General features: G+C 49.0%; 1 protein-coding gene across 1 annotated transcript in view; it reads right to left on the minus strand.

The window, feature by feature from the left end:
* Window positions 1–3523: 3523 nt before the first annotated feature.
* Window positions 3524–12245, minus strand: part of LOC129050365 (putative GED domain-containing protein DNM1P46) — an 86875-nt gene continuing 78153 nt past the window's right edge. The window contains exons 2-3 of the mRNA XM_054532410.1: window positions 4435–4639; window positions 3524–3720 (exon numbers count right to left, since the gene is read on the minus strand). Of these exons, the coding sequence (XP_054388385.1) occupies window positions 3620–3720; window positions 4435–4639 (306 nt within the window). The 3' untranslated portion in view covers window positions 3524–3619. The remainder of the gene's footprint in view (window positions 3721–4434; window positions 4640–12245) is intronic.

Here is a 12245-nt window from a genome sequence, read left to right on the forward strand (position 1 = left end):
TGTTTTTGCCTTAAAATTTTATTTTGTGTGTCTTGAAAACTATAGTATTAAAGGTATTGATACTGTGCAAATACTGGGCATGCTTGGCATGAGATAATCTGTTTCATTTTCACGAAATTGTAGTATAACTATGCAAGTGTTTATTAAAAGAACACAAAATAAAAAAGGTATGGGATTTAAAAGTTATGGGGTGAAAAAGTTATCAGATAAAAATTGTAAAAATGTGGCAAAAAAGTAGAAAAAAGCTTTCTGAAAAGTTACCAAAAAAAAGTTATGAAAAAGAAGTTATGGAATTAAAAAAAAAAAAGTCATGGGAAAAAGCAGACCACTGTCAGCAAAGCCTGGAGAAGTGGGGCTGGAGTCTCACTGCCACCATGTCCCTACCACCCCTTCCGAGTCACCCCTTTACAATTAGGGTAGCAAGACAAGACCTCTGTCTAATGGGGAAAGACAAACAGACCCTTTGCCACCTTGATCAGGGCTGAGTCCTTAAATTTCTGGATGGTGATGATTGTTATTTAAGAGCCAGAGGCTGGTGGAGGTGGTTTGTTTGGAGGAGGCCTGATGGCCCCCTTACTCTCACCATAGCAACTTTTCCCTCGGAGGGCTCCCTTCTTATTCAGAGAGGCAGGACAGTGGGGCTGTGGACCAGGCGAGGGCACCGGCTGCTGGGGTGGCCCCCCTTCCCCGGTGTACATATTGTGTCTGTGTAAGGTTTTGTATATTCCAGAGGGTAGGGCCACCCCTGTATCATACCTAGTGGAGGTTGGAGCTGGCACATGGGGAGGAGGTTCTAATAATTATTTGTGGCTGGGAAACTTATTTATTGCTAGCAAAGGACAGAGGAAGGAGGCGGGGATGGGGTCGTGGCTCCCTGGTCATGCGACTCCTGTTTATTTTGCTTTTTATTTTGGAATAAACAGATTTAGCCATACTGCCCGGCCTGGTGTGTTCCCATTTCCCTCACTGGGTCCTGGAGTTTGTGCCACCAAATGAGGAGCCCTAGAGTGTCTTGAGTATGTCCAGCTAGGCTGTTAGGGACCTTCCAGGTGTGTTACCTGTATGCTGCCTAGTGGCACCTGGGGGATTCCATGGGGACTGCCATGTCACCTATGGGGCACAGTCCAGCCCTGACAGCCAACAGGCTCAGAAGCCTGATGTAGCGGTGGCTGGGAAGACAGGTACCAGCACCTAAGGGCACTGACTTCCACCCATCCAAGGCGTCTTCCCTTCCGTCCCCTTGCCTCCCTCCCGTGTCTGCACCTGATGGCCTGTTCTGTCTGTCCCTCCAGAGTGCTGGGCTGCCCCGCAGGCTCCCTTCAGGCTGAGTTCGTGGCCCTGCCCCCTGGTGGCCAGAGCCGGCTTCACAGGACAAGAGCCAGCTAAGTTCCAGGGGCTTTCCAGGAAGTGTCCCTTGGAAAGGCTATGGCCTTTTCACCCCTCCAAACAGCACCCTAAAAATGGCTTGGCCTTTCCCCTCCCCTGAGCTCCACAGAGAACACAGCCAGCAGAGGACACACTTCCCCATCATCCAGAAATGGGTTTGATTCTCAGCCAAGGGACAGTAGGACGGGTAGAGACTGTCAGGACACACAGCTGCCTTCACAGCACTCCCATGCTTGGTGGGGGGATGGGAGGGATGGCGGGGGCTGACTCTCTATAGGCCGGGCATGACAGGGAGGCTCACTGGAGGTGGTGCACTTCGGAGGGGCAATGTCAGGGGACAGCTTTCTCTTGTTGGGCCACAAAACTCCAAGAGGACAACACGGTGATGGATTCCCAGCACTAGAGGTGAGGCGGTTGGCCACGTGTAGGTGTAGAGGGGTGTGTGTGTGTGTGCGTGTGTGTGTATGGGTATTTACAGATATTTATAGAACAATGCAGGGGCATACCACAGAGGGGGGCACAAGTTTTCACAACGGTCACACCTGGATGTGTCAGCTCACCACTACAACAGACTAAGTCACAGATGAAGGGGGCTGGCTTTGGGGCTGGGGGAGCCACTGCCAAGTCACAGAACAGCCACCCAGGCAGGCTTGGAAAGGGAGGCCTCTGAGAAGAGGAGGGATCTGTTTAGAGGTCAAAGGGGGGCCTGGGGCTCTCAGGACGGGATGGACTTGCCTGACCTGATCGGCTGGCAGTTGGAGAGAAAGCAGAGAGAAAACAGGAGAGAGAAAAGCGAGCAGAGAGCTGGTGAGGCAAGTGCAGAGCACAGGTGTGCCACAGCAGCTGTGGGAGGGCCAGGGAGGGGAGGGCGCAGGTGCAGGTGTGGCAAGGTTCCTGGAAAAGAGGGGCTGGAAGGGAAAGGGGAGGAAGATGGAGGGAGGAGCCAGAGCTTCACAGGTAGTGCCTGGGGACTGTGGCGGCCCTCCCCACCCCACACATGCTGTCCTCTTCCATTGCACCCAGGCAGTGTACCCACAGGTCAGACCAATGCTCAGCCCCCTTGGGCTTCCCTCTTCTCTGGCCACCAACCAACTTGTCTTCCAAGTTGTCTTCCAACCAACTGGTCCAGGGCCACCTCTCACCTTGGGGAGCCCAACACAACAGCCACCAGGCCTGACAGAAGGAACATTGCTCGAACAAGGATGATGAAGCTAAATGGGATGGATGGTTGGAGTGATCACCAGAGCCCCCTCTGGGTGGTCAGAAAGCTCAGGACCCTCTGAAGGGACCCTGGGGGAGGCAGGGTGGTCAGGCAGCCGGGTGCCACTGGCTATAGACTTATAAGTCTAAGAGGGGAGCCTCAGCTTCTTGGGGCTTGCAGGTCCCAAAGGTGAGGCTGGGTCCTTCCTCCTAGGAAAAGAAGAGGGAGACCATGGCAAGGGAGGTGGGTGGGCTTGCTGGGCAGAGCTCAGCTGGGCCAGCAGGCACTGTGGTCCCCTTGGCTGAAGAGCAGGGCCGACCTCTAGGAGCAACAAGCCAAGGTGCGTGAGCCTGCTGGCTGGTGGTCGTGCTTCAGTGGGGCCCAGGGACCCTGCCTTCAGTGCCATGCTAGCAGCTATGATGGTACGTGGGAGGGAGGGAAGGGGGCTGTGTGCCCCTATGTGACCTGTGAGGTGTGTTTTGGCTTGACCATGTGTATGGGGCTCTCGAGGTTTTCTCCTAGATCACCACTGTTTTGCTGACAGATAGAGGAGGTGGGACCCTATCACCCCTGCTCTGCAGTGGATTTGGCTCTCAGCACTCCAAGGCATCCAGGCTGGGAGCTGGATGCCCCACCCTGGCAGCATGGCTCAGACAGCACAACAGGTACGGCATGCCCAGGATGACATTCCTGGGCCTCTGGCCACCTCAGAGTACAGCCCCACACACAACCCCCTCCAAGCTCTCAGCCCTTGCACCATAAACCACGAGCTCCCTGACGGCTCCTGAGAGCACCCACAACTGCCAGCTTGGGCACGGAGCCTGTTCCAAGAGGCCCCAGGCTCAGCCATGGGGGCTGGGGAGCTTTGAGGCCATGGGGGCCAGCCCTGCTACCTGCGTCTGGCAAGGACGCTCTGCACCTGCAGCCAGGAGTTGTCCACGGGTCCCCGTGTGCATGCTGATGGTGGTTGTGCTGATGTCACCGATGATGCTGAGCACCTCCTTCAGCACGTGGTGCATGTGCAGCATCTCATCACGCCACTGTGCCTGCTCTGCCAACTCCTCCATCAGAGTGTTCTGGTTCCCATGCAGGTACAGGTTGGACAGCAACTCTGATCACATGAACTCCTTGGTCTGAGAGAGGGCAAAGAGGGAAGGAGGTTGGGACCTGATGCCTGTGCTGCCCTGATGCCTGTGCTGGACACTGTGCTGGACTTGGAGCCCTGAGTATGGCTTTTCACATGCTGCTTCTACACCGCTTAGACTCCAAGATATGCCTCCCCACCGCCCTTTTCTCACTCAGATATGGACACTGAGGTCCAGAGGAAAAGTCACCTGTCCAAGGTCACAGATCTGGGAGGGGACCCAGGACCTATCATGCCACCAGGACACCTGCCTACTCAGTGTTTTTAAAAAAAAGTTTTTGGAGATAGGATCTCGCTGTGTCGCTAGGCTGGAGTACAGTGGGTGAGATCACCACTCACTGCAGTCTCAAACTCTTGGGCTCAAAGTGACCCTCCAATGTCAGCCTGTCAAGTAGCTAGGACTATAGGCACGTGCCACCACCAAACCCAGCTATTTTTAAAATATTTGTGTAGAGACCAGGTCTCACTATTTTGCCAAGGCTGGTCTCAAACTTCTGGGCTCAAGCTATCCTCCTGCCTTGGCCTCCCAAAGTGCTGGGATTACAGGCATGGGCCACTGTCCCCAGTCCCACGTTATATTTCTATGAGACAGCTCTGCTGTGGACCGTGCCTCCCTCCCTGGACCTGGTCCCATAGGGCTGGTCAGCATCTCCCCCAGGCCAACATGGCCACCTGCATCTCCAGTGCCACAGGAGCCGCCTGCCCCTATGAGGCGGTGCATGCACGTTGTTGATCATGACGTGCATGATGGTCTTGGGCGTGACACCAACCATGAGGTCCCACATGGTCTTGTAGACAATGGCCATGTAGGAGTCCACCAGGTTCTGGGTGGTTTCCATTTGCCGCTCCAGCTGTGGGTCCATGGAGCGCATGAAGCTGTCGGAGCCATTCTCCTCGGCCTTGTTGTCCTGTCATGGAGAACACAAGGGCATCAAAGTGGCCAGGCCATGCAGCCAGGCTCCAGGAATCCCTAGGATCTCAGCCCCTCCAAGGGTACCTGGAACATTGAGGCACAGAGAGAAGCAACTGGCCTGAACATGCACCCAGCTCCCCACACGCTCTAGACAGTTTCAGGTCTCTGCCTCTCAGGACCCCAGACTCCCCTGATTCAGTCTCATCTTAGTTCTGACTCTAGTGCCCAGAATTTGCCTCAAGTTACAAATCCAGAAATTGGAAAAGAACATCTCCAGGTCCCCTGCCTGGAGACCTGGCCAGAGCTTGTGCCAGGCTGCAGACGCCTGGCAAGGGGCAAGAAAAGGGCATACTCACTTTCCCCTTGTCCTGGGAGGCCCATGCACCAACACTGCCACCACCGCTGCCACCTGGGAACACGGCAAAGTAGACACACACAGAGACGAAAACGGGAAGGGTTGAGTGAACCTGGGACACTGCAGCCCAACTTTAATGTGTTGTGGAATTCTGTTAGCTAATATTTTATTGAGGAGTTTTGCATCAGTATTCATCAGTGATATTGGCCTGTAGTTTTCTTTTTTTGTTTGTATCTTTGATTTTGGTATCAGGATAATGTTAGCCTTGTAGAATGAGTTTGCAAGTATTCCCTCCTTCTCTATTTTTGGAATCATTTGGGTAAGGTTGGTATTAGTTCTTGTTTAAATGTTTGCTAGAATTCAGCAGTGAATCATCAGGTCCCAGGCTTTTCTTTGCTGGGAGACTTTTTATTACCACTTTGATCCCATTATTTGTTATCAGTTTGTTCAGGTTTTGGGTTTCATCATGGTTCAATCTTGGTAGGTTAGATGTGTCTGGAAATTTATCCATTTTTAGTACGTTTTCCTATTTATTTGCATATAATTGCTGACCACTAGTGATCCTTTGAGGTTTAGTTTTCTTTTTTTTTTTTTTTTTTTTTTTTTTTGCTATGTCTTGCTCTGTCGCCCAGGCCGGAGTGCAGTGGCGCGATCTCAGCTCACTGCAAGCTCCACCTCCCGGGTTCATGCCATTCTCCTGCCTCAGCCTCCCAAGTAGCTGGGACTACAGGCGTCTGTCAGCACACCCGGCTAATTTTTTTGTATTTTTTTTGGTAGAGACGGGGTTTTACCGTGTTAGCCAGGATGGTCTTCTCTCCTGACCTCCTGATCCGCCGGCCTTAGCCTCCCAAAGTGGTGGGATTACAGGCGTGAGCCACGCCCCCTTGGGACAGGGACACACACACACACACACACACACACACACACACACACACACACAGATTTAGTGGTTGTGGCGCCCAGTCGCGAGTGTGAAGAAGGGACCAGATGGGTCGGGCAGAAAGGTGCTGGGTCAAGAGAGGAGGGGGCAGCCGGGAGCGCGCACACGCAGGGTGCGCCGGGTTGAGGGGTGAGGGGTGAGGGGTAAGAGGTGAGGGGCCACGAGGACCAGGGCGGGGTAGGGGCAGCCCTTTCCCAGGCGGTAGCGGGGGCGCTGGTGCTGTTGCCCTTTTAAGCTGCGGCTTGACGGAGCCGCGCCTCCTGTCGGTGGAGTCGGTTATAAAGGGAGCAGCCCCCCAGGCCGCCACACAGCTCCCGCCAAGTCCTCGGTGTCCCTTGCCATTTTCCAGCAGCGCTCCCACGAGGGTCACCGCCGCGGGGAGAAGTGGAGCCGCGAGAGCTCGGCCGGGGGCCCCGCCGGGTGGTCGCGGCCATGACAGCGGCTCGGGACAGGCTCCTTTTCCGCGCCCCTCCCGCCTGAGATGAGGGAAAGATGTCCCTGTCAGCGTTCAAGGCCAAACTGAAGTTGCCGGCCTCTATCTTCCACGAGAACCAGGAGCCACAGCCGCGGCTCACGCTCCACCGCAACATCAAGGTGAGTCGCCGGGTGGCGGCCTCGCGGGGCAGGGCGAGGGCGGAAAGGGGGTGCCCAGAGTCCCAGGACAAAGGGGAACCTGCCCCAGGGAGGCCCCAGTTCCCCGCCCCTTTCTCCCGCAACTAGCCCGCCGGGCACTGCTCCAGGCTTGGGTGGGAGAAGGCGGAGGGCGCGTCTCTCCAACTCCTAGCGCGGGGCTGGCTTGGGGGCTGCTGGCCCCTCTCGGCCCCTGTCGCTGCGCTTCGAGGTGGGAGCCCGCGGCTGCCGGAGCCCTCTTGGGACCCATGGTCGCCGTCAGTGAGCCCACCTGCTCTGGGGACCGCGACAGGGCGGGGAAGGGCGACTCCCGAGTTGTTGGAGCCCAGGCGGGGAAGGGGAAAGACCTTTAAGATTTTCGGTTTTTTGGCGGGGCGTAGTGGCTCACGCCTGTAATCCCAGCACTTTGGGAGGCCAACCGGGTTGATCACTTGAGGTCAGGAGCTGGAGACCAGCCTGGCCAACATGCTGAAACCCGTCTCTACTAAAAAATAGAAAAATTAGCCGGTCGTGTTGGCAGGCGACTTAATCCCAGCTATTTGGGAGGCAGAGGCAGGAGAATGGTTTGAACCCAGGAGGCGGAGGTTGCAGTGAGCTGAGATGGAGCCGTTGCACTCAAACCTGGGGGAGAAGAGCGAGACTTCTCTCTCTCTCTCAAGAAAAAGTTTTCTTTCTTTTTTTCTTTTTGTTGAGACAGAGTCTCACTCACTCTGTCGCCCAGGCTGGAGTGCAGTGGCGCGATCTCGGCTTGCTGCAGCCTACCTCTCTTGACAGTCCACTGGTTAAAGCGATTCTCCTGCCTCAGCCTCCAGAGTAGCTGAGATTACAGGCGCCCGCCACCACGCCTAGCTAACTTTTGTGTTTTTAGTAGAGACGGATTTTTTTAGTAGAGACGCGGTTTCACCATGTTAGTCAGAATGGTCTTGATCTTCTGACCTCATGATCCGCCCGCCTTAGCCTCCCAAAGTGCTGGGATTACAGGCGTGAGCCACCGCGCCCGGCCTCTGTTTTGTTTTATACATGTAATGTATTCACAAGTATCTTTACAAAGTGATTTTGATACTCTTTTGTCTTCTCCCTAGAATCTCTTTGTTCTGTAATAATTTTTTTAGTTTATTTTGATCTTATTTTCCTCTTCAAAGCCTTTCCTTAAATATCTATTCTATGTTGCTTATCATTTGTAGTCTTTTTTTTTTTTTTTTTTTTTGAGAGGGAGTCTTGCTCTGTCACCCAGGCTGGAGTGCAGTGGCGCAATCTGGGCTCACTGCAAGCTCCGCCTCCCAGGTTCACGGCATTCTCCTGCCTCAGCCTCGTGAGTAGCTGGGACTACAGGGGCCAGCCACCACGCCCCGACAATTTTTTGTATTTTTTTGTAGAGACGGGGTTTCACCGTGTTAGCCAGGATGGTCTCGATCTCCTGACCTCATGATCTGCCCACCTTGGCCTCCCAAAATGCTGGGATTACAGGCGTCAGCCACTGTGCCCAGCCCTGATTCTATATTATAGTGAGTTGTACAATTATTTCCTTATATGTTACAATGTAATAATAATAGAAATAAAATGCACAATAAATGCAATGTCCTTGAATCATCCCAAAATCATCTCCCACAACCTTGTCTGTGGAAAAATTGTCTTCTGCAAAACTGGTTCCTGATGCCAAAAAGTTTGGGGACTGCTGGCATAAGTGGTCTCATATAGTATTTGTCCTTTTGTGCCTGGCTTATTTCACTTAGCATAATGTCTTTAACGTTCATCCATGTTGTAGCATGTGCCAGAATTTCATTTGTTTTTAAGGCTGAATAATATTCCCTTGTATGTATTTAATACGCCTTGTTATCTTTTCATCTGTTGATGAATGCTTGGGTTGCATCCACCTGTTGGCTATTGTGAATAGTTTTGCATTGCCTGTCTTTCTCATGATCGCCATCCTATTTCACATCTAGCAGGTGTGAGATTCCATTGATTGATTGATTGATTGAGACAGGGTCTGACTGTTGCCCAGTCTGGAGTGCAGTGGCATGATCTTGGCTCACTGCAACCTCCATCTCCCAGGCTCAAGCAATTCTTCTGCCTCAGCCTCAGCCTTCCGAGTAGCTGGGATTATAGGCATGCACCACTACCAGCTGGCTAATTTTTGTATTTTTAGTAGAGACGGGGTTTCACCATGTTGGCCATGCTGGTCTCGAACTCCTGACCTCAAATGATCCACTTGTCTCCGCCTCCCAAAGTATTTGGATTACAGGTGTGAGTCACTGCGCCCAGCTAGTAGGTGTGAATTTCTATGTCTTAGTGGTTTTGATTTGCATTTACGTGATGGCTAATGTTGTTGAGTATCTTTTTATGTGTTTATTGGCCATTTGTCTATTTTCTTTGGGGAAATATTTATTCCAAAATTTAACCTATTTTTAAGTGGGTTATGTATCTCTTTATTATTTCGTTGTAAGAATTTTTTTACATATTCTAGATAGGAGTTATAACAATTTTCTCCCTTTTTCTGGATTGTCTTTTTTTCTTTCTGGATGGTGTCCTTTGAAGCACAAAGATTTTAAATTTTGATATAGTCCAATTTATCTTTCTTCATTTGTGTTTTTTTGCTCCTTGTGCTTTTGGTGTAATATCTAAAAAAACATTGCTACACCAAGGTCACAAAGGTTTCTGTCTATGTTTTTTTCTATGAGTTTTATAGTTTTGTCAATATCTCTTATATTGAGCTCTTTTATCCATTTGAGTTAATTTTTGCATGTGGCATGAAGTAGGGGGTATAGCTTCATTGTTTGCACCTAGACATCCAGTTATCTCAGAACTATCTGTTGAAAAGCTTATTCTTTCCCCATTGAATTGTCTTGGAACCCTTACTGAAGATCAATTGACTGTATATGTGAAAGTTTATTTCTGGATTCTATTCTTTCATCTCTTCATCTGTCCTTATACCAGTAGCACACTCTTGATTACTGTAGCTGTTTAGTAAGCTTTGAAATCAGAAAGTATGAATCCTCCAGAAAGTTTTTTAAGGTGGGTTTGGCTGTTCTGGGTCACTTGCATTTCCATATGAATTTTAAGATCAGCTTGTCAGTTTCTGCAAAGGAGCCAGCTGGGATTTTAATCAGAGTTGCATTGACTATGTAGATGAACTTAGGAAGTACTGCCATTTTAACAATATTAAGTTTTCCTCCATGAACACAGGATGTATTTGTACTTATTTAGGTCTTACTTTAATTTCTTTCAATCATAGTTGTGTTGAATGCAGACCTACTTTGAATTAATTCTAAGTTATTTTTATGCTACTTATTGCTTGACAAATATAATTGCTTTTAGTTTTTAACTAGTTTTGATGTAATGTGAAGTGTATTTGGACCATGTGAAGCTTATTTCTGCTTTGAACTTTAGTATAAATAGGTTATAATAAAATCTCACTGTGCTAATTTTTTGGTTATGTGAAATAGAAAATCAATGTAAATTTAAAAATTTATTCTGGGCCGGGCACGGTGGCTCACACCTGTAATCCAAGCACTGAGGGAGACTGAGGAGGGCAAATCACAAGGTCAGGAGATGGAGACCATCCTGGCTAACACAGTGAAACCCCATCTCTACTAAAGATACAAAAAATTAGCTGGGTGTGGTGGTGGGCGCCTGTAGTCCCAGCTACACAAGAGGCTGAGGCAGGAGAATGGTGTGAACCTGGGAGGTGGAGGTTGCGGTGAGGCGAGATCGCGCCACTGCACTCCAGCCTGGGCGACAGAGTTAGACTCCATCTCAAAAAAAAAAAAAAAAAAAAAAAAATTCATTCTGAAATGCCATAGATGTTGAAGCTCTTCTGGCAGATGGTTATAAAGAGGAATATATAATCTTTCTATTGAGAAAATATAATCAATAATGTGAATACCTAAGGTAGTTTATTTTACATATATATCTCAGTATTTATTTATTTTTGAGACAGAGCGTCACTCCTGTCACCCAGGGTGGAGTGGAGTGGCAGGATCATGGCTCATTGCAGCCTGAACTTCTTGGGCTTAGGTGAGTCTCTCATCTCAGCCTCCTGAGTAGCTGCGACTACAGGTGTGCGCCACCATGCATGGCTAATTTTTTGTATTTTTCGTAGAGGTTTCCCCATGTTGCCCAGGCTAGTCTCAGACTCCTGGACTCATGTGATCTGCCCGCCTTGGCCTCCCAAAGAGCTGGGATTACAGGTGTGAGCCACTGTGTTGGCCTTATGTTTTATAATTTTTAAATGATACTTTTTATTCTATTACAAAACATATATAATTGTAAAAAACTTGTAAAATATAAAAGAGGAAAAAGACAATAGAAAAATTGTTTATGATGAAATTCCCAGTTAAACAGCGATTACATTTTTTTTTTTAAAAGCCTGTTGCTCAGGCTGGAGTGCAGTGGCATGATCATAGTTCACTGTAACCTCATACATCTCATACATTTTGATATCATTACTTCTGTTTTTATACATAATGTGTTCACTTTGAAAGAAGAGATTATAATTTTATAATGATTATTTTCGTTTAATGATCATGATCTCATTGCAATTATTGATCATTTAGTTTATTCCTGAACATTTTGTTATATATATTTTTGCTGTTGTGAGTGGGCTATTTCTTATAACTTGGCATTTGTGCCTACATTCAATTTACCTATAGGAAATTAATTTTTGCATATAATTTTTTTAATTGGTGCAGTGGCACAATCTCAACTCACTGCAACCTCCGCTTCCTGGGTTCAAGTGATTCTCCTGTCTCAGCCTCCTGAATAGCTGGGATTACAGGTGCATGCCACCACCCCCAGCTAATTTTTGTATTTTTAGTAGAGATAGTGTTTCACCATGTTGGTCAGGCTGGTCTTGAACTCCTGACATTGTGATCTGCCCACCTCAGCCTCCCAAAGTGCTGGGATTACAAGCTTGAGCCACCGTGCCCAGCCTGTTTGTATGTTTTCTTATATCTTTCATCTGAGTTGCAAGGGGCACATTGGGTTTCCAGGAATTTTCTTAGCTAACTCTGTTCCTTTATCTTTTAAGGTTCTTAAGCATAAATCCTCTTTTTTTTTTTTTTCTGATGGGAAATACTGGGGCATAGCCCTAGGAATACAAATTATGTTTAAATAGAGCACAAAGTACCATCTCAAAGGAATAACTGATGGTGAATGGTGATTCATTTTATTATGTATCAACTCTTACGAGGCTTAATAAATAATTGAGGTTTAACACTTAGGTAACCGTTCTGTATTTAAGTCTGAAAATTTTTTTATGTTACAGTTTCAACTTCACATTGAATATTCTGTAAAGCAGAAATAAATTGATTAGCATTCTATGAATGAAAAATAAAGCCATGGGTCGGGTGCAGTGGCTCACACCTATAATCCCAGCACTTTGGGAGGCCGAGGCAGTCGGATCACCTAAGGCCAGGAGTTTGAGACCAGCCTGGCCAACGTGGTGAAACCTTGTCCCAGCTACTCAAGAGGCAGAGCCAGGAGAATGACTTGAACCCAGGAGACGGTGGTTCTGGTGAGCCAAGATCGTGCCACTGCACTCTAGCCTGGTGACAGAGCAAGACTCTGTCTCCAAAAAAAAAAAAATTAGCTGGGCATGGTGGCGTGCACCCATAATTCCACTACTTAGGAGGCTGAGGCAGGAGAATCACTTGAACCCGGGAGACAGAGGTTGCAGTG

Source organism: Pongo abelii, chromosome 16 (genome assembly GCF_028885655.2).
Source record: "Pongo abelii isolate AG06213 chromosome 16, NHGRI_mPonAbe1-v2.0_pri, whole genome shotgun sequence".
In the NCBI taxonomy this organism is placed as follows: Eukaryota; Metazoa; Chordata; class Mammalia; order Primates; family Hominidae; genus Pongo; species Pongo abelii.